Source organism: Aplidium turbinatum, chromosome 5 (genome assembly GCF_918807975.1).
Source record: "Aplidium turbinatum chromosome 5, kaAplTurb1.1, whole genome shotgun sequence".
In the NCBI taxonomy this organism is placed as follows: Eukaryota; Metazoa; Chordata; class Ascidiacea; order Aplousobranchia; family Polyclinidae; genus Aplidium; species Aplidium turbinatum.
The window spans coordinates 37,192,711-37,215,093 of NC_137476.1; the positions used below are offsets into that span (position 1 = coordinate 37,192,711).

General features: G+C 42.5%; 2 protein-coding genes across 2 annotated transcripts; one reads left to right on the forward strand and one right to left on the reverse strand.

Annotated features, from left to right (window-relative positions):
* The first annotated feature begins 1,410 nt into the window (after positions 1 to 1,410).
* LOC145771239 (uncharacterized) lies at positions 1,411 to 7,008 on the forward strand. Its single transcript, XM_082582974.1, has 2 exons — positions 1,411 to 4,876; positions 5,138 to 7,008. Exons 1-2 carry the CDS (start codon positions 1,411 to 1,413, stop codon positions 7,006 to 7,008), a joined length of 5,337 nt encoding a protein of 1,778 aa, XP_082439100.1.
* A 9,402-nt stretch (positions 7,009 to 16,410) lies between these two features.
* On the reverse strand, positions 16,411 to 20,739 carry LOC145770706 (NADH dehydrogenase [ubiquinone] 1 beta subcomplex subunit 7-like). The gene is made up of 3 exons (XM_082582402.1): positions 20,598 to 20,739; positions 18,717 to 18,885; positions 16,411 to 16,796 (listed from the first exon to the last, which is right to left on the reverse strand). The coding sequence occupies exons 1-3, from the start codon at positions 20,695 to 20,697 to the stop codon at positions 16,697 to 16,699; spliced, it is 369 nt and encodes a 122-aa protein (XP_082438528.1). The 5' UTR covers positions 20,698 to 20,739; the 3' UTR covers positions 16,411 to 16,696.
* Between the last annotated feature and the right edge of the window lie 1,644 nt (positions 20,740 to 22,383).

Sequence of the window (22,383 nt, forward strand, 5' to 3'; positions counted from 1 at the left end):
ACTCCTCTAACCGTTACGCCACTCCTTGCCCATTGCGATTGCAGCCTTTTAAAGTCAAAAAGTTTTATTCAGGCAAAGTCACTCAGGGCTGCCAGAGCTTGTTGTTTTAATTCACTTCTGTGGTTTTATTTTTGAGTCTGGGATTTTTGACCATGATTTATAAGCTTTCATTTTGCTATTTTTAGGATATTTTAAGTGCTTAAACGCTAATAGTGTTAATTTGCGACCGTCTAGAGAAAAGCAATTTTTAGAATGAAACAAATGGATTTACAGTACAATTTACGAATTCCTGCTTTCAAGAATTGGCAATTATTGAAAAACGAATAGGTCATAATGGTTGTATAATTCAATAAAAACTGACGTTATATCGTTGACTGATAATTGTTAGAAACGATTCCCCGCCCATTTAATATTATTGTTGTATCTCTGCTCCATTCTATTTTCATGCTTGAGTGACCCGGCCATGCATTAACAATTTTTGCTAGTTGATCTTTCTTTTTACGTTTTGGCATGGACTGGAGTGGTCATTGTTTTATAAATCTGGAGAACTGGAGATTTGGAGTGACTAGGGAATATGTAAGAATTCGGTAAGCAACTGTTTGTTTCGTTTTATTATTGTCGTTTTCAATACACCATTTCTTCTAATAAGTAAGGCCTGCACTTTATCCAGTCTAGGCAAAAAACGTTTTAGACATCATTTATAAAACATACCTTTGCTTGGTGCAAGGTTATGCCTGTCTAGTTAACTCTAGCTAGTTGTGTAATTTGTTTGTTATCCTAGGGTAGTCTTTTCAGGTCTGCCAAGGATTCATTTATGGTATGTGCCTTTGTCTAGCTCACTTTAGCTAGTTGTGTAATTTGTTTTGTTATCCTAGGGTAGTCTTGTCAGGTCTGCCAAGGATTCACTATTGGTTTGTGCCTTTGAGCCTGCCATGCTGTAAAGTTTGTTTGAATTTTGTAATTTGTTTGTTATCCTAGGGTAGTCTTTTCAGGTCTGCCTAGGATTCATTTTTTTGGTGTGTGCCTTTGAGCCTGCCATGCTGTAAAGTTTCTTTGAACTTTGTAACTAGTTGTTTGTTATCCTAGGGTAGTCTTTTCAGGTCTGCCAAGGATTCATTTTTTGGTTTGTGCCTTTGAGCCCGCCACGTTGTAAACTTGGTTTAAATTTTGTAAATAGATCTTCACTTTGGGCAGTCTTGTCAGGTCTGCCAAAGATTGAAGCTTCTAAGCCTGTACTCTGTCAGGCCATTGTTCTAGTCAGGTAGAACTGGTTACCGTTAAACCCTGTAATTTTAGTAGGTTGCTTACTGACATTCTCCGTAACATCGTGAAGGTCAATTGTCACCTCACCAAAGGTAAGTACCATACAGATTTTGTTTTTTGTAGCTTGTATATTGCTGTGTGTTAATTATGGCTCGTAAAAAGCCCAAGCAAACCCCAAGACGGGGTAAGCCAAATGGTTATGCTAGTGGCTCAACAGAGCAGCATGAGGCCGCCTCTAATATTAGTGGTCAACATGACATTAGCGAAGAGCTGCCAGGTCTCGTTGTGTTAGAACAAGAGCTGGTTGAAATCGAGCTTGGCATAACTTCCATCGACATGGAGCTATGCTCAAGTGATGATTTCCTGAGTTCTTCTGAAGTTTTGGAGGTAAAGAAAAGATGCCTCGAACTTCAAAGGAAGCTCTCCCTTAAACGTTTAGATTTACTCAAATGCAAACCACAGCAATCAGGCTCAATGGAATCTAGGATCAACCGTATGGGGGAAAGCATTTATGGTTTGCTTGAAGCCTGCTCTACCCTCCTTCGAAGCTGCCGAGAACAATCCAAGCAAGTGTCACATCAAACATCATCGGTAGTTATGGATGCAGGCAGTGACACAGGCAAAGCTGCTGAGTCTAGCAGTCACGTGACACCCCGTGAGAGTGGTGTAAAGATACCACCTTTAAAAGCAGAACAGGGTATCCTTCAGGGCAGCAGTAGTGCTAGTAATATTCTTAATCCTTACACATCTCCCTTTCGCACTGAAGCTAATAATAGTAGTGAATTTCCCATCGTCGTGCCTCAACCCCAGCTCAGTGCAGGGTTTCAAAATGTTCATGGTCCTCGGTTGTCGCTGGAGAAGTTTGACGGCAATGTGTTAAAGTTCTTTAACTTTAAAAGGCGTTTTGAACGATACATTGAGTCAAACTATCTAAGCTTTGAAGATCGCATCGCCTTTTTGGAGGACAATTGTGTAGGCCAGGCCTTGGAAGTAATTTCTGGCCTGAGTTGCTTGCAAAATAATGAAAGAGCATATGGAATGGCATGGGATAGATTGAGAAAAAGGTTTGGCAACCCTGGAAAACTCATGGCCAAAGTGAAGGAAGATTTGCTGCAAGGACCCCCTATTTCAGAGTGGGATGCGCCGGGCCTCACAAAGCTTTGCGACAAGATGTATAAGTGTGAAGTCAGTTTCGATGGCTGGGGTAAGTCCCATCTTTTAAACAGTGATGAGGTGCTTCAACGGCTGTTCCTGCGACTTCCTTATAAGTTAAAGGAGCAGTTTGTTAATGTTAATCACTTGGGATCGGACTGTGCCACGTTTGGCGATTTAAGAGTCTTGGTCGAGGATGCAGCCTCTCGAGCCGACAGCCAATATGGCCATCTTATGCAACCAGGCAAAGATGTTAAGAGAGCTCTACAACCAACGATGGCTCGATCTAATCCGCAAGGTGGCTACAAGCGTGCTTCGGTTTGCACAACCCAAGAGCAGATTTCCCAATCTGCTAACCATAAGCAAGAGTCCTGTTGTTTGTGTGCAGAGTCGCATGCCCTATGGAAGTGTGAGATGTTTAAACAAAAGCCTGTTGCAGAAAGAAGAACCCTGGTGCAAAAGCATAGACTGTGTTTTTGTTGCTTGAGAGCAGGCCACAGAGTGGTTGATTGCAGATTTAAGAAATCTTGTGCAACGTGTGGATCGAGGCATAATTCACTTCTGCATGTAAACCGTGTGGAAGAGGAAAGCCCCTCTGCTCTGAAGAAGGGCATCTCAGCAACAACGTCCGCAACTGTGCCAGCAACATCTGGGACAACAATTTTTAAGGTTTTGCCAGTTAAGGTATGGGCTGGGGACCCCTCCAACTATACCTATACTTATGCTTTTATCGATGAAGGTTCTAGCGTCAGTCTATGCTCCTCAAGCCTCGTATCTCGCTTAGGGGTTGCTGCGACAAAAAGCAATGTGGAGTTGCTGACCACCAATGCTGTCTCCTTTCATGACAAGAAAATTGATTTTTTGGCTGTGCAGGGAATGGAAGAGCAGGCTGTGTTTTCCGTTGCAGATGCTCTGGTGATGGACCAGATTGTTGATGTCAGCCACAGTATCCCCACCGAAGCACTTAGTAGTGCATATAGTCATTTGGAGGACTTAAAGTTCCCTGAACTAAAAGATAGGAAGGTTGAGTTGTTATTGGGTAGCGATCTTCACCAGGCTTATCTTTTGCAGGAAGTTCGTACTGGCGCACCAGGAGAACCATGTGGACTGCACACTCTTCTGGGTTGGACCATTTATGGGAAAGATGGCGGCGATAGGCAACTCAACTCACCAGTAATGGTAAACTTTCTTAGCGTAAAAGAGTCTTGCGATAGAATGTTAAATGTGTTGTTGCAGGATTTTAATGACATCGGTGAGCCACAGGTACCCTGTCCTTCAATTGAGGATAAACGTGCGCTGCAGATCATGCAGGACACGGTGAAGAAGGTGGATGGACACTATTCTGTAGGGCTGTTGTGGAAGGATGAAGACCCGGACTTGTGCAATAATCGCTCTATGGCACTCAAGCGCTTAGAGGGAATGAAGCGCCGATTTATTGCTGACCCGGAGTTATTCAATGAGTATCGTGGTAAAATGCAGGAATATGTTAAATGTGGCTATGCTGTGCCACTTGAAACTGGTGTGGTAGACACACCAGGGAAGACGTGCTATGTGCCCCATCACTGCACGACCAATGCGGCCAAGTTTAGAGTCGTTTTCGACTGCAGCGCGAAGTTTAAAGGCGTGTCATTAAATGACAAGCTGCTTCATGGCCCAGATCTCACCAATAACCTTGTAGGAACATTGTTTCGCTTCAGGCAACATCCGATCGCTGTTGTGGGCGATATTAAGGCCATGTTTTCCCAAGTACGTGTAGACGAAGGAGACAGGGATGCCTTTCGATTCTTATGGTATCCGGACGATGATCTCAAGGGGGAACCTGTCGACTACCGTATGCAAACTCATGTGTTTGGAGCAAAGTCGTCGCCATGCTGTGCTGCCTTCGCGCTTCGGATGACTGCCAAAGACAATGAAGCAGGTGCCGATCAAAACACTGTTAACTCAGTTTTAAAAAATGTTTATGTTGACGATATTTGTCATTCATGTGAATCGCCGGACCAGGCTATCGAACTAATACAACAACTGCGTGAACTATTACAAAGTGGCGGCTTCCATTTAACTAAATTCCTGTCTAACAGTGCAGAGGTCTTGAGTTCTGTGTTGCAGGAAGACTTGGCGTCGAAGGTCGATTTGCCTCAGTGCCAGCTTCCAACGCAGAAAACCCTTGGTGTTGTGTGGAATGCTGCGAGCGATTGCATGGAGGTGAGGGTGAGTATCCAACAAAAGCCTAACACCCGGAGAGGCGTTCTCTCCATGATTTCGCAAACATACGACCCACTAGGTCTAATACAACCCTTCATTTTACCTGCTAGGCAACTCCTGCAGCAGGCATGTGACGCTCAACTTGATTGGGATGAACCCCTTAATGGCCTTGGGCCAGTAAACATTAATTGGGAAGCTTGGTTAAAGGCCCTTCCAGAGCTTGAATGTGTTTCCATCGCTAGAAGCCTGACTCTTTTTGGTAAATGTGCTATCCGCTTTGAATTGCATGGTTTTTGTGATGCCAGTACCAGTGGCTATGGGGTCGTGTTTTATGTTAAAGTGTTTTATGATGATTCTGTAGTAATTTGTAATTTTCTATTTGGCAAGGCTCGAGTGGCTCCATTAAAGCCTGTTAGCGTACCTCGCCTGGAGCTCACTGCTGCTGTGCTCGCTGCCAAAGTCTGCAATTTTATCCTGACGGAGTGTGATTTTAAATTCAATTGTGTTGTCTTATGGACAGACTCAACTGTTGTGCTGCGTTACATTAATAATACTTCGACTCGTTTCCACACCTTTGTGGCTAATAGGCTGAGCACTATTCACATGCTTACCAGTGTCAATCAATGGCATTATGTACCGACTACCTTAAACCCCGCTGACCTCGCGTCTCGGGGAGTTTGGCCTGATAAAGTTAATACCGCTAAGCTTTGGTTTAATGGTCCTAAGTTTTTGCATGATGTCACGAGCAATTGGCCAAACCAGCCCGACTTTGTTGGCGGAATTTCGTCAGACGATCCAGAGGTTAAAAACATTGAACGTTGCTCAGCTCAGCAACACACGATTACGGACTCAGACTCTCTATGTCGGTTGTTTACCCGCTACTCGCATTTCCACGATCTGCAAAGAACGGTTGCATGGTTGCTTCGCTTCAAATTGTACCTGAAAAGGAAATGCCGAGATGACTCCTTGACTGTTAAGACAGATTCGCTCAGTGTCGAGGAGATGGACGAAGCTGAACTTGCCATTGTCACAGCCGCCCAGCATCAAGCATACCCGACGGTGTTCGCAGTTCTCCATAACCACCCAGGATTTGACGCCCCGGTGGAACTCGTGTCCGACTTGCAGTTGAAGAAGCATGTGGCTTTGAAGGAGCTACAGTCCCTAAACCCCTATGTTGTTAACGGAACGTTACGAGTTGGTGGGCGATTGCAACAATCTTCTCTGTCAAGCGGAAGAAGGCATCCGATCATTCTCCCACATCAGCACCCAATCACCGATCTAGTGATCATGAGGTATCACGAACGAGAAGGACACATGGGATGCTCACAAGTCCTTACCGCCATTGCTTCCCGTTATTGGATTGTCAAAGGGCGATCAGCTGTCAAAAGGGTCTTGCATTCCTGTATGAACTGTCGTTTTTGGAAAGCTACCGCCGGAAAACAGCAGATGGGCAACTTACCTGCTCCACGCGTAAACAAATCCATTCCTTTTCAAGCTGCTGGCACTGACCTTCTTGGTCCATTGATGGTAAAGAGCGGCCGCAGCAGTGTTAAGCGATATGTTTGTATTTTTAATTGTTTGGCGACCCGTGCTGTGCACTTTGAGGTCGTGCAATCCCTGGAGGCAAGTGCATTCCTTCAAGCCTACCGAAGATTCTGCAGCCGTAGAAACGTTTGTCCTACTGATCTGTACAGTGACAACGGAGGAAACTTTGTTGCTGCAGACCGCGAACTTCGGCAAGGACTCAAGAACCTCCATCAAAAGAAAGTCACCGATGCCTTACTTCGGCATGAAACGAACTGGCACTTCAACCCTCCGCGTGCTTCACATCAAGGCGGCTTCTACGAAACATTTTTTCGTTTATTAAGAAAATTGATGCGGTCGCTGGTAGGAAACGCTACGTTGGATGAGTTCGACCTTCTAACGCTGGTAGCAGAGATTGAAAGAATTTTAAACGATCGTCCCATCACTTCGCTCCCATCGTCACCAGATGACCTGCAAGCCCTGACTCCAAGTATGATACTCACCGGTTCAGCTTGTGACACCCTACCGCCAGATGTTTTTATGAAGGCTGACGGTTATCGACGCTCTTGGAGAAAGACCCAATACCTCACAGACAAGTTTTGGGAACAATGGCTGTTGCAATATCTCCCTCTGCTGCAGCCCCGACAAAAGTGGTTTGGCACATCTCCAAGCTTGAAACCAGGCGATTTGGTACTGGTAGCGGACGAGGCAACTAAACGTGGGCACTGGCCCAAGGCTATTGTAAAAGAAGTTATGCCGGACACTAATAAACTTGTCAGACGCGTGCGAGTAAAAGTTGCTGACGGTACTGAGTTTGTTCGCGACATCAGAAAGATCTGCCTGCTAGAGGGCAGTATGGACTCTTAAAAATGACAATTTTGTTTTCTAGGCTGGCTGGTTGGCACGATTGCACAACGGACATTTCTCATGCTACTTAGGTTTCAGTTTTGAATTGTATTGCGTGTTTGTGTTTATTTTACTATTATTATTCTTGTGCTCCTCACTACCGCAGCTAACGCGGTGTCGTCGATGCATTTGCATCCAGCAGTTCTGCCATAACTGTGTTATTGACTCCCATTAATAGTGTTGTTTCTATTTGCATACTGCAGTTATTTACACTGTAGCAGTCTAGCTCTGTTTTTGGTCTGACTATTTCACACACCTGTCTCACTACTAATGCTTTTGCTATGTGCGATATTATTTTTTGTGTTTTGTCAATTCATTGCTTAATTATCACGACTCGACTTAACAGTCGCGTGTTTTTTCTGGTAGCCTACTGTTGCTCTGACGTTAATGTCACTTGCGCTGGTCATAGCATTGCGCAGTATTAGGTTGTATGTGTGCTTTTGTTTATGCCATATCCCCACTTTTGCCACTGGTACCATGTATGTTTTCATTTGTTTTTCGTGTATCCGTTTATACTGACTTCCAGTTGTCGGTAGACTTATGTTTTTGTGCTTATTCTTAGCAATCGCTAAGCATGTTGGTCAAAAGGGTTTATTAACTCTTCTTGGGCGTGTCTTCGAGCTACTGTTATGTATGTTCTATTAGGTTTGTGTGTTATGCAAGCCAGGTATTGTGTTGTAGTTGTGACCCTTGCTAACCTCGAATAGCTTTGATTCTGACTTGTCGATATTTGCATAATTCATGTTCATTGTCGTTTATTTGGCCACCTTGTGGCAATTAATTTGTTTGTGTTTTGCTTCGTTGTAATCGTTTTACAGTGGTAAAACCCTCATTTGTTAAACTCTGGTTTTGGGGGTGGGTATGTTAGAAACGATTCCCCGCCCATTTAATATTATTGTTGTATCTCTGCTCCATTCTATTTTCATGCTTGAGTGACCCGGCCATGCATTAACAATTTTTGCTAGTTGATCTTTCTTTTTACGTTTTGGCATGGACTGGAGTGGTCATTGTTTTATAAATCTGGAGAACTGGAGATTTGGAGTGACTAGGGAATATGTAAGAATTCGGTAAGCAACTGTTTGTTTCGTTTTATTATTGTCGTTTTCAATACACCATTTCTTCTAATAAGTAAGGCCTGCACTTTATCCAGTCTAGGCAAAAAACGTTTTAGACAATAATAAGTTATTGATTTAACGAAAACAAACCACAGGTGCAAACACAAATGCGACAGAGGCAAAAACAATTCCAATCAAAGAAAAACAGGTGGCTTTTTTAGTACAGTAGACTTCAAAAGAGAAAAAAGCCAAATATTAACAAACGAGTCACAAAATGAATGCAGAATAAGCTTAAATAAGAAGTTTGTCAGTAACAATAAAAACACCACAAATATAATAAAGCAATTAACTTTCCCAGGTTAGCCTATACAAAAGTATGCTAATGAAAAAGATGACACCAAATTCATCTTTGACAAATTGTTTGTAATGACTAATAATAAATTGTTTGTAATAACAAATTGTTTGTAATGCTAAAAGCAACGCTCTGCAGGGACAGTTCTTCCTTTCGCCACATCTCATGGATGGAAGACCTCGCAGGCAAAAACTCATCCATCAGCATTCTGTGCAGTTTTTCATACCTTACAAAATATTTTTTTTCTACACCTTTTTTATAGTTTGAACTATAAACATCGATACTGAACTGTACAGTAGCCTATAAATCGCAAATTGTTTAACGATAGTTGTTGAATATCCCAGATAACCATTCAGTCAATGATTTGTTCTTACATTGAGTTCCCATACGGGTGATTAAAAGTTCAACTCGAGCACATCTAGTGGCAACAGGAGGACACTCTATGTCTTTGAACTGGAAATTTTCCCGGCTAGTGCTCCCCTGCAATCCTTGCTTACAAGTAAGTTGCCCATCTGAGAGAGAGAGAAAGCCAGACAGATGAGGCCAACAATTGCAATCATTTTCATGTTTATAACAATAACTTTGAGTAAGATTAATTATCCAAATTGTTCGTCAAACCACTAAATACAAATTTTTGTCAATGTCATTGTTACCAAACCAAACGTTACTTTAAACTAGAACTTTGTTCAATACGATACGAATGTCCAACAATGACTCGATTATTCATGTTTGTGCAACTAAAAATACTCCAGACCAGAGTATTGGTATTTGAAATGGCTGAAGCTGGAAGAAAAGAATAGATTGCCTATTCTTTGCGTCACTTTCATAATCCTGTCTTCTATTGTTTTCGTTCTATGAATGCTGGAATGGGACCTCATGCAGAAGTTTCCGTTGCTTCAAACGAGCATTCCTGTAGCCTGCAGTCAACGCAAACATTCGTGCCAGTCACTCAACTTCTGCTTAGTCGTCGTCGTCGTCGTCTGAGCTTCTGGGGCCGAGGGTCTATCCTTTTACCACCCCAGATTCACGATGTTCCCGGACTACACTGGAAGGCTGCTAGAGAGCAGCCAGTCTTTAGTTTCATCATCCATGACGCGCAGACCTTCCACTCCGTTAGGTGGTTTGAAGATGGTACAGTCATTGATGATGTGGTCTGCGGTCTGTTCCTCGGCACCACATTCACAGGAGGAGGAAGAAGCCATTCCCCATTGGTGCATGGTTGAGCGGAAAAGCCCGACGCCCGTACGGAGACGGTTGAGGCGCACCCATGCCTGTCTCTGTAGTGTCAGGCCGATGGGGCGTGTGTCGGCGTCGGGGATGAATGAATGGAGTCTGGTGGTGCTTGACTTCCATTCAGAATTCCATTTATGGTCCGCCCAAGTAGCCGCAGAGATGTCTTGTTCATCAGCTTCGTTGATCAGAAGCCGAGCGGCTGGTACGAATGGGTGTCTTGATTTCAGTCGGCGGGGGTGCCCGTTTGGGAAGGCAGAGATCTTGTGGTGGAGAAGATGGTTAGGCTCCAGTGCCCGTCGACCGAGGGACAGAGTGGCTTCTTCGCGACGAAGCTCAGCAGGTTGGATGCCAGCGAGAATGGGGAGATTGTCCAATGGTGTGGGACGCAGGCATCCGGTCACTGTGCGCAGGGCGCTGTTTATGGCAGTGTCGATGTTGTGGCAGTGAGCACTGCGGCACCAGACAGGTGCACAGTACTCTGCTGAAGAGTAGACAAGGGCTAAGGCTGCTATTCGCAAAGTGTCAGCCCTCGCCCCCCAGCTAGAGCCTGCCAGGCGCTTCAGTAATGCAGCGCGGGATGTCAGTTTCTTGCGCAGTGACACCAAATGGTGGCGGTATGTGAGCGATCTGTCTAGTGTCACCCCAAGATACCTTGGCTCGGGGCAGAAGGACAGAGGTTTTCCGTTGTTGTGGACATGTAGCTCACGATCAGCTTCCCGATTGTGTAGGTGGAAAGCTGCCGCCACAGTTTTGGTTTCGCTGAGTTTCAGTCGCCAGTTCTGGAGATAAGCTGAGATGGTTTGCATGTCCTGGCTCAAGGTGTCTTCTAGATTTTCCCACGACTTTGTGGAGTGGAGAATTGCCAGATCGTCCGCATAAGCGTATTTTGCGGAGACCGTGGTTGGCAGGTCGTGGGTGTAGATGTTGAAGAGAAGGGGAGCCAGGACCGATCCCTGTGGGACGCCGTTTTTCAGGCGTCTCAGTCTGCTTCGCCGTGGGTTGCCGGTGGTGAGGGTGAAGCTTCGATTCCTGACGAGTTCCATAATCATATGGACCATATGTCGGTCAGGAAGCAGGCGAAGCAGCTTGTAAGTAAGGCCGCGATGCCATACAGTATCATAGGCAGCTGTGAGATCTAGAAAGACAGCGCCGGCCTTCTTTTTTGCCTCAAAGCAGTCCTCGATGTCTTGGGTCAACAGTGTGACCTGATCTACAGTGGATTTTCCGCGCCGAAACCCAGCTTGCTCTTTTGGAAGGAGCGGGTCGATGATTGGGTTGACGCGGGCATAGATCAGTCTTTCGAGGATCTTGAAAGGAACACAGAGGAGGGATATCGGACGATAACTCCTTGGGTCCTCTGGTGGCTTGTGAGGCTTAGGGATCGCAACTACTAAAGCTCTTCTCCAGATTTTTGGGATTGTGTGGTGGTGCAGGCAGGAAGAGAGGAATCTACGTAACCAGGACTTTAGGGCATGGCCAGCATGGAGCACAAGCTCAGGGCAGATCTTATCGGGCCCTGGAGACTTGTGTGGTTTCACTAGGCGGAGGGCGGTGGAGAATTCCTCTGGAGTGAAGTCTCCAGAGATTGTTTCTTCTGGTGGTGTTTCCACTTGCCATAGGGCAGATACTTCCTTGGCAACAAGGCGGGATGCCTTACGGTCCTTTGTCTTGTACACCCCGTTCTGCACTAGCTGGGAAGCGATGGCATTAGCAGAAACGGGGCACTGACGAGGGGAGTTTGCTGAGCGCCCAGTGAGGTTGTTGATGATGCTCCATGCTTTGCGGCTTGAGTGTGAGAAGTCGATGGTTTGGACAGCTTCGTTCCACCGCTCAAGCTTCTTTGTGTCCAGCCGCTCAAGTAGTCTGGTGGCGGCGGTGTTAGAAGCAGCACCACTTGTGGCGGCTAGGTATGAGCGGTAGAGAGATTCACACTCAGAGTCCCAGCATGGTTTATAGCTGGTTCGATGGCCACGTGGTATTGTGGCCTTTGCCGCAGTTATTATGGCATTGCAGAAGTCCTGGTATGCCTCGTCTGCGTTGCATGTTTCAGTCGGTGGTAACTTTGCAGCAGACTCATTGGTCAGGAGGCTGTATTGATTCCAATCGGCTTTTTTGAAGTTCCATCGCTTCACCGGTGAACTCGGGACAGGAGCCACAAGTTTTGGGGCGATGATGAGGGACGGCCGGTGTTGGGACCGCGGGAACTTCTCAAGCACACGTCTGTCTGGAAGAGAGCTGTCGACACTCGCGAAGGCCAAGTCAGGGTTTGTCCCTGTTCCCCAGCGGCCGGAGTGAAAACTGGCTGGTTCCTTTGGATTGAATAGGAGGGCAAGATGGTTTGTGGAGGCCCAGTCAGCCAGCAATTCTCCGTCGCTGCTTGTGTTGTTGTAGCCCCAGTCGATGTGCTGGCAGTTGAAGTCGCCAGCGTAGAGACTGGGGGAGGGGAACGTTGGAAGGGATGATGGCAACATTCGCGAGGGTGGGGGCTTGTAGATGTTGACGATGTTGTAGTCTGAGATACATATGCACACCCACTCAATCTCGGCATCAGTTGGAGATTGGTCGACAAACGTCCACTTCAGGCTCTCATGCACAAACGTGGCAATGCCGTGCTTCCTGCTTAAGGTAGACCCAGCTAGCATGTAGTTGGGAATGGCTAGCCTATCTGCAGAAATGCAGTGGGTCTCCTGGAGGAGGATGACGAGTGCCCGGTTGGTATGGGCAAGCTGCTCCACAACTTTGGTCTTGCTTGTTGTGTAGCCTTCTATGTTGAGCTGCAGAATGGTGGGGCGTCTGAACTTGCTATCAATTGCCCCTTGCAGCTGTGCCGTCCGGGTGGAGGCTCTTTGTTGACAAATTTCGTTTCTCATCTGGTTGAAAGCAGATGGTACTCACAGGATGGGGCACGAGGAGCCATTTGTCGTCCATCCCAAGGCCGCTCCAAGGCCGTCCATCACTTCTGCTTAGTGAAGTCAATGAACAAAACATCCTTTCGTTTAAAAGATCTGTAGGCTATGTTTTGTGTGATGAGACTGAAGTCTGTAGGTGTTAACTGAAATGTTGCTAGCTCAGTTGTCACTTGCTCAACTGCCATTTGCTCTGTTCACAACTGCCGACTTGCAAGAAACTTACCCACTACGGTACGTATAGCCTACATTGTCACTACGTGATCTGATCGGTTTGTTGTGGGAATATTTTTACTCACTTCCGGTTAGGCCACGTGGTATATAGTAGCCTACAGTGATTTTCAACGTGGTCCAGGTGGACCACTGGTGGTCCACCAGGAATTTCTATTGGTCTATAAATCCTTTATAAAACGTTCTTCAAAATTGTATCATTTAGCCTACTACAGGAAATTATGTAAGGACTGTATACAGGTGTAAGAAAGTATGTAGCAATTGTAGCATGTATGATTGTATGTCAGCGTGATGTAATAATCACGTTCACTTCGTGATTTTTGTTCGATTTTTTTGGAAGTGCTAGATAAGCATTACTATATAGTAACAGAGGTGCAAAGAAAGGCATGCGTTTTAAACCAAGAATGCGTACAAAGCTTGGCCAACGCTCAATTACATTTCTTGGAACAAACACTTGAAACAAATTACCGGAACAGCTAAGAAAAGTTCAAACAATTAAGTTAGTATGTTTTCTAAAAAATTAAAACTGCACTTAATGTCTGAGTGTAAGTAGGCTAATTTTAATTGGTATAGTACCATCAAACTGTTTCTACTTATTCTCACCGTATCTCACTAATTGCTGTATATTCGCTTTTATCTTACCACCTATGCTATGTTGTGTGTTGTATGTAGGTATGCCATTTTGTATTTCTGCATCATTTCTTGTATTCCTGTTTTTATATTGTAGCCTACTGTTTAATTTCGTATGTGTATTATTTTTTATGTTGTATATAATATATATTTGCGTTTAACTCTGACATCGTTCCATGTCAAATAAGCTATGACACCACACGGGTGTGGCAGACTTGATGACCAGTTCGGTCCTTCTGCCACTCCTATCATCATCAGCAAACAACCTAGCTCACTTTGTAATCTTGTATTGATTTTCGTTTTGTTTTTTTTCGCATATGCTGGTGATGCAAAATAAAAGAACTTCTCATAAGCTCAGTGGTTTTTGAACTTATCTTACTAGTTGACAAGTAGGCTATTGAACTGTTCAAGGCTTACGTGAGGAGCTAGCAGGCCTAATCAATAAATCATATGTTGCTGTAATTGTTGTCGGTGCAAGAAGATTGCGCTTCTTCATGGTACAAAGTTTCTTTAGGGAGAGTAGAGCTATTCGCTGTTTCACTGAATATTAATTAAATTATTTTATGAATGTCACATGTTATATATTTTTTCAAACGCTAAAAAGCAGCCGACTGTATTCTGCACTGCTTTCAAATTAACAAAATGTCAGAAGCTCCTGTTGCTGAGAAAGCAAAACTGACGACTGAGACATTACCATGACATTATCATTTTATTGAAGCAATGTGCAACTGTGCATGGTGTTTTGTTAGAATAAAATTTGAAATTAAAATTATGTGTGTTCAAGTAATTAAGGTTGAGTGTGCAACTTAAGAAGGCTTGCTTAATTAGTTAATTACGTATTATTTTATTAAGGACTACGATTGAACACGCCCTTGAGTTTTCTGACCTATGTGCAATACAGTTTCGACTAGTCGCGTTCATGAGGCGTCAACATAGGAAAGTGGTCCGTCGTAGGCTATATTTCTTTTAAAAATATGGTCCATGGGCCAAAAAAGGTTGAAAATCACTGGTATAGAACACTGCATGATCTGAACGTTGAAAATGTTCTTGAATTGGGAAAAGTGCTTTACAAAGCCCGGGTTGCTTCTCGTCATTAGGAATGAAGATCCATCATAGTCTGTCCCAGTGGCGTAGGCTACGCAAGATTGTCTTGGGGGCAGTAGGGGAGACTGGGGTTAGTTGGAAAGTTTTTTTTTAAGTAGAATTTAAAGCAATTGGTGCATAACCTGACAACTTGAAGCGGCTTAAATTACCGCCTATGTTGTCCCCTATCATACAACTAAAAATAAGTATTCAGTCAATTTAACTTTTAATGCAAATTTAAAATAAACAAACATAGCCTACAATTGATCTTCCAACTAACCCCAGGCCTGGAGTTAGTTGGAAAACGTCAGTTCACTGCACGCTAATTAACTGGATACTCTTTTTTCAACCAGCAAACATTTACATGAGGTTGTAAGCAAATATGTTTACCTGCTATAAAATCAAATGCAATGAATTCTACACCTAATCATCGTAAAAACGTTTTTTAATAAACTATTCTTAAAACTTGTGATACCGTATATATTGCACTTTTCAAAGCTATTCAAATTATAATTTTACCAGTAGGCTATATCTGCTTAAAACAAGTGCATGGGAGCTTATACTACGTACTATCATACCACGACGATATACTCGCATCATATTACATCTTCATACTGGTATCAAAACATTTTCCAACTAACCCCACCCACTATTTTCCAACTAGCCCCATTAGCATACGACAAATTATTTTCCTAAAATATTCAAGCATGGTGCAATGGTGCATTTGACTGAAATTTGTTTATTTCTTGGTGTTGTAGAACACCTACAGCTGACACACACCAAAATACTTACTGCTTATCTTTAACGACATCGACGCAAAAGATGTTTCTTAAAACGCCAAAAATTTAACTTCGAAAGTAAGAAAATACAAAATTGTCTGCCAAACAGACAAAACTCAACAAATCGAAACTAACATGGGTTATGTGTTTTTATAAATTACATCACATGGTGGCAGTAAATATTTAAAAAAGTCATCGAGATTTAAAAAAAATGATAATTTTTCAACTAACCCCGCCTTCCAACTAACCCCACTCTCCTCTATTCCCAAAAAGTGTTGTTTTTTGAAGAAAAATGTGTAGCCTAGGCTATTTTTGCGATAATAGGCTCTTAGCCAGCACAGGATTACCATATTATCTAATCTACATTTACGATACAAGCTTTCAATCCCCGTCCACGGGGATGTCCCTCGCAAGGCTTGCCTGGGTCAAGCTTAACAGCCTGCGGACTGGCGTCGGCCGCTTTTGTTCGGACATCCACAAGTGGGGTCTGGCTCCTTCATCGGAATGCGAGTGCGGTGCCACTGAACAGAGCGCGTCATCCACCACTGCCTAACCCACCGGCCTCCACATGGTCTGAGGGTCCTGGACGACGAGACAGTTGATTTCCTGCCCTTCAATCTAGCCTGGAAAGATCTGCTCATACGCAGACACCAGCTTTTGAAAAGCCAGGATATTTTAGGATTACTTTTACAAAAATTAATCTAATTATTAATCTAACGGGTGGCATTGGGAACGCATAGTTCCAGCAGCGGATATAAAAAATAGCACCGGTAATGTTTAAAGGCCCCTCAAAAACCAACATAGCCTACTAATGAAATATTCTAAATTATTTCATATATTCCAAATATTCCTTTAACAAAGCAACGACAAAATTAAGCGACGCTGCTTTGGCTCTCGGAGAGTGCGCTTGAGCAACGCTCTCTGATCAGCGGCATCTGGCAATGGAATAAGTCACAGAGAATAAAAGCAGTAGGAAACTTCGCTCTGTCAACCTCGGTGATCAGGCCTGCGACGGTGGTTCAAAGCCTCTACAAGTAGCCCACGCGAAACCGCGCTTAAGCTCTCAAAGACGCTTGATAAAGAGATTTCGACAGTCAATCGCACACCATGCTCTTGTTCTTTCATAAATAGCTAAAACACTTCACATAAAGCAGCCGCCAATCAATTGTCTTATGTTGAAAGTTGCAACATTATGAAAGCAAAACGCTTCAAATCCCACAAAACTTATATTTAAAGTTTGATATTTTCAAAAAATAATCCATCTAACGTTGATTGAACGTCTATCCACATCGTCAAAACGCAATACAGTTCACTGGTTCTCTGATAGTTGAAGGGTCAATAGTGAAAATGTCAACAAAGTAAAAAAAAAAATTAAATTCATTAATCGTTTAATTCTTCACTGGATCTTCTGTCCAACCTTCTCTTCTCCCGCGCCATCAGTCTCTTCGTTCTCTCATATTCCATCATGTTGTGTTTGATGCTGCAAAGATGATGTTGCCAGAGTTAAAAAACAATAGCTCAATGTATTGTAAATAGTGTACACTGTGATTGTTTCTCAAAAATCGGTTTTTGCCTTTTCAAACGGCGGTTTCTGAGGTGTCCTTAACCAATTTAAACAGATCTTGCAAGCCTAAAAGCCACAATGCTCATTGCTCAGATGTGATAAAATGATCAATCAAATTGCAATAGAACAAATCAGTAATGCCAGATAAAATAATTGTTTCTCCAATTTCATAACATTTTAAACGGGGACAAAAATTGTGATTGGGAAATTTTGAGATTCTTGGAAGAAAACAGAGAAAAATATATAAAATGGGAATGCCGCGTTTAAGACGGTAACATCTTAATATAGAGCACCTTGAAGACACACAAAGAACGATCTCACTGAAAAAACCCTGGTGAGTGGTGAAATAAAATTGCAAATTTTCTAGGCTGGTTTCGGGAAAATTTATTCAACAGCGTCTGACAATACTGAGACAAATTACGGTTGTTTTGTGGGGTCTACTGCAATGCTAGAATCAAGAAAAATCAATTCGATGCACTAATTTATATGGTATAATGGTGTTCCTGATCATAAAACCAACACTAGAAAGGCGTTTTTCTTCTAGACTCTAGAGGTTTGCCAGATCAAAAAACGGACCACCAGCATTTGTTCTATAAGCCTGCCTTCATCAGGGAAACGAGCTTCACAGATGAAGGCAATATCAATGTCCAGTCTAGCAAGTTTGTGAGCAATCAGTGCAGAGCGTCGTTCTGTTGAATTTTCACATCATTGTCAAACACGGTCATAACACTCCAGCAAGCAAGTTTCAGTCCTACTTTCTTTTCTTTCGACCACTTAGGAGACGCCTGTTAGCTGCAGTATGCTAACTGGGTTTAGTGGAGACATGCTTTGTTTGAGCCATCTTTTCTAGGCCTCTTCCCATGTGAAAAAGGCAGTGCTTCCCTTCAGAGAGGGCTGCCAGGTCGTTCAGGGTTTTGCTGTTGTCTCCTAGTTCAACATCAGACGACCCATACTTCTGGACTGCATGCATGCAGGATAGAGACTGCGGCTTCCAGTGACATCTCTCACTTGCCTACGTGATCCCTTTCCTATTGCTACAGGACTTTTGGGGTTAAAGCTAAGACGTGAACTTGAGCCTGCGTTATGGAGTTTTAAGGTGAAGTACAGTTTGTGCAATCCTGGCCTCACCCTTTAAAGGGACCTCACTGCCCTGGCTCAGCGTGCTGAGACAAGGACAGTGAGGCCCTGAGTTGTAGCATAAGACTTTGCTTGTCTTAGCTTCTGGGTTAAGAACCTTTCTATGGGCTTGGTTATGTTAGGGCATATGCAGTGCAGTCAAGCCTTCTCCGGGTATTTAACACCTACCTGGGGCTCTGACAGGTACTACTGCTCTGGGCCGGAGCAGACCTGGGAGTTTTGAGAATTAAGGGGTAACTCCACAGTCCACATACCCGAATGCACCACATACTCAAAGTGGTGTCTCTTCACGAGTTGCAGCTTTATGTTCGTAACCAGGACAATTTATACTCATTCACCCACCTCATTTATTACAATATTTACACTATCTGCTTAGAAAATCAATGGGCCAGATTTGGTTCATGACCATAGTCTGTCATGATTATTACATTTAAACGCCCTTGTAGATTAATGAAAACGTGTCGATAGTGTGGGTGCACTGGGTTACGGTAAGAATAATATAAGGACATGCCAGCCAGAAGAGAACAAGCAGCTTGTTGAAATCATTGGATTCCAAGTGAAGTGATGATATTTGCAATCATTCACACTGATGTGCAGTGTGCACATCATGCCAATCTACTACTACCAAGCTATGCATGGTGACAATGGAAAGCTTAGCAAGAAATTGCTTGCAGTGTAGATGAAGAGTAGACAACTCACTCGTTCACAGTGCAATGCTTGTAGTTGTGAAGAATATCGTTACAATTCCACAACTCGGGAAACCATTCTCGCCTACACTTTACAAACTGCATCCATACATGCGCACAGTAATCCCTCTGCTTGCGAGGCACCTTAGCCATGTCCATCTCTTTTGTTGTTGCAACCATTTCTGAAAGATAGAAATTCAGTAATCAGTGTTTGTTTACAAATTACATAAACATAGTTACGTACGTCGTACATAGTTAGTAAAGTTATTATGCAGAACTATTATGTAACTTTACATATTTAAAGCACTAATAGTCAAGGTGTTATAGCATACGGTAATAGTAATTGTCACATTGAACACATGATTGATACCAGTTGGAAATATTTAGGATTCTTAGGTGTTAGGGCTGCAAACACCATTGATTGTTCAACATAATAGCCTCGTTGTCATGGAACTAATAATGTAAAAAATATTTGATAAACAAATGGCCATTGGCCAAATATAACACAGAAGCACTTTACTATTATTGTTTCAAATATTTGTTCCGTAGGCTCATTAACCCTAAGCCTTAAGCGCTGCATCAGATCTCCTTACTGGCTCTAGGCGTAATTTGCTGTGTGCTCATGCATTGCTTAATTTTTGCTTGCGCCTTAACCTGCGAGAAAGGCTCCTTCTCAAAAGAAAAGCAATAGCCTACTTTTTCAGGGTTGATCTCTAAGTGGTCAAAACTGGGTTTTGACCACTGAGCGGTTTAAACCTGGTTTTAACCGGTTAAAACTAGGTTTAAACTGGTCAAAACTGGTCAAAACCCTGACCTGACTGGTCAAAACCCCGTAATGAGTTGCTTGATCGTGCTCGCCAGAAAATCACTGAAAACGTGAGGGAGATGGTAGAAGGTGAGGGAGGAGGGAGAAGGTGAGGGAGAAGGAAAAGATGAAATTGACTGGTGAATGAAGCATTTGAATATACTGTGAGAGACTTGTTAATTCCAATTGTTCAATTGAGGTGTTCTAACTTGCATAAAGTAGATAGGCATGAGGCATCACAACTTGTTCCTTTTCCGATAATCCTTTCTTGGCTTGACATGTACTTTGCTTCAAAGAACGAATCATAAACTATCCTGTCTTTAATTTTTAAAGCATCTTAGAAAATGCATTCGCATTGTTTTATTTTAACTGGATAAAATTTGATGGCAAATGTTTTTCATAAAAAAAAATGTTGGAATAAATTCTTGTACTTCAGTTGGCTGTGCAAATTGTTCATTGTTCTACCAAGCATTTTTTGGTTCATCAGAAACTTATTTTTAGAATTTGAATTTTCTCAATAATTAAAATAACCAACTGATTGAAATATCAAAAACAAACAGAGAAGTTGAATATTTTTTGTTCCAAATCCAGCATTTAGGGTATGTTGATCAAAACAAAATATAGTTGAACATCATTACTAATAACATGGAGGATTGGAGGGTAATACTTTTAATTCAATTGAAAAGCAACTTGATTCATACACTAAAGGGGTTTTGACCAGCAATAGGTGGTCAAAACTGCCCAGTTTAAACCAGGTTTTAACCGGGCGGTTTAAACCGCCCCGGTTTAAACCGATCAACCCTGTATATACTTTTTAGTTTTCTTCAGTTTATTTATTGCAATGCTTGCAACTTTATGTTCAATCATTTGGTGATGTGAAAATCTATTTTAATGCAAGTTCAGTAAAAAAAACAAAGCATGAAGACAGTTGGTGATGGTGTTAAGTCTGCTAGAATGGGATAGGAAACTTAGTTAAGCAAACTCCCTGAACATAGCGTAAAGTGTTCTTTGACAGCCTTGAGGGATGCTCGGACAATAATAATAACACAAATATGTGGCTCAAAAGTTCACAATAAACTGAGCATTCACCTCTCACTGGCCTTGATGTGTCTTTAAACTTTTCGTATATTTCGGTTTTATGCAATGGTTCTGCATCAACATCTCTATAGGCTGACAAGCCATGCCCCATTTTTCAAACTTTTACACTGCAATTAACAGAAGCACAACACTGTAAATATGATCTAAGTTGTTAAATACATTTACATAAAGCTACTTCAGTGATATAATTATTGAATAAAAAACAAACTATAAAGACATTTTTCTATTGCCTGGGCTACCATCTCCTGTAAATATTTTAATAAAATGAAAAAAAATCAATTATGTTGATGACCTTCAAGCATGGTACTGCATTGTTTTCCAGTATATATACAATCCAAGTGCATGTGATCGACAGAAGAACATAGAGAAGATTAATGACACAAGCTACGGTAACCTAACTTCGTATATATAACAATTCTAACTTTGTTGTCTGACATTTAAGTACCGGTGTATAGCCTCAGAGGCTAATACATTAAAAGGTAAACATATTTTTGCTTTGCTTATTAACTTTGCCATAAATCTTAAATTTTGCAGTTTTGCAAAATTGCAACTTGCTCCAAAATCAGATTTTGTAATTTAAGATTAAAACAAAATATAAATCAATATTAAAAAGCAATAAAGCACATAAAAACGGATGCAACCTAGTTCGTACCATGAACAGTTCGGACCGTCAGTTCGTACCTTGAAAAGATCGAGAAAAATAAAAAAAAGTCGAAGTTGCTGATCGCAGTTTCCGCAATCATTTTAAAATTTTCTCCCTGAAAAGATCAAGAGAAAAAATAGCTCAAAACCGAAGTCCGCTGATCGCAGTTTCCGCAAACATTTTTCCGCAGTTTCCACTAACTCTAACCATAGAGAAATCTATGCTCTAACCCTAACCCTCGCTGATCGCAGTTTCCGCAAATTTTTTTCCGCAGTTTCCGCTAAACTTTACCCTAACCATAGAGTAATTTATGCTCTAGCCTCTAAACCTCGCTGATCGCAATTTACGCAAACATTTTTCCGCAGTTTCCGCGAACCGCAGTTTCTACTTACCCTAGTTCTCTAATCATAGAGTAATCTATGCTCTAACCCTAGCCCTCGCTGATCGCAGTTTCCGCAAACATTTTTCCGCAGTTTCCGTTAACCTTAACCCTCGAGTTTGTTTCAAATTGTTTGGGGAAACTCCGATCAGCGACTTCGGCTTTGTGCTATTAAACTGCGATCAGCGATTTTGGCTTTTTTTAATTTTTTTTCTCGATATTTTCAGGGTACGAACTGACTGTACGAATGGTTCAAGGTTTTGAACTAGGTTGCACCCAGTTCGTACCCTAAAAAAATCGAGAGAAAAAATTAAAAAAAGCGGAAGTTGCTGATCGCAGTTTCCGCAAACAAACAAAAACTCTCAGGATCATTACCGGAAATTATAAAATGTTTGCGGAAACTCCGATCTCAACCCTAACCCTTTAAAATGTTTGTGGAAACTGCGATCAGTGACTTCGGCAAACTCTTAGGATCATTACCGGAAATTTTAAAATGTTTGCGGAAACTGCGGAAAAACGTAAACTGCAATCAGCGACTTAGGCTTTGTTCTATTTTTTTCTCTCGATCTTTTCAGTTTGTTTGTTTGCGGCAATTCCAATCAGCGACTTCGGCTTTTTTAAAAGTTTTTCTCTCGGTCTTTTCCTAACCCTGTTTAAATGTTTGCGAAAACTGCAATCAGCGACTTCGGCTTTGTTCTACTTTTTTCTCTCGATCTTTTCAGTTTGTTTGTTTGCGGAAACTGCGAGCAGCGACT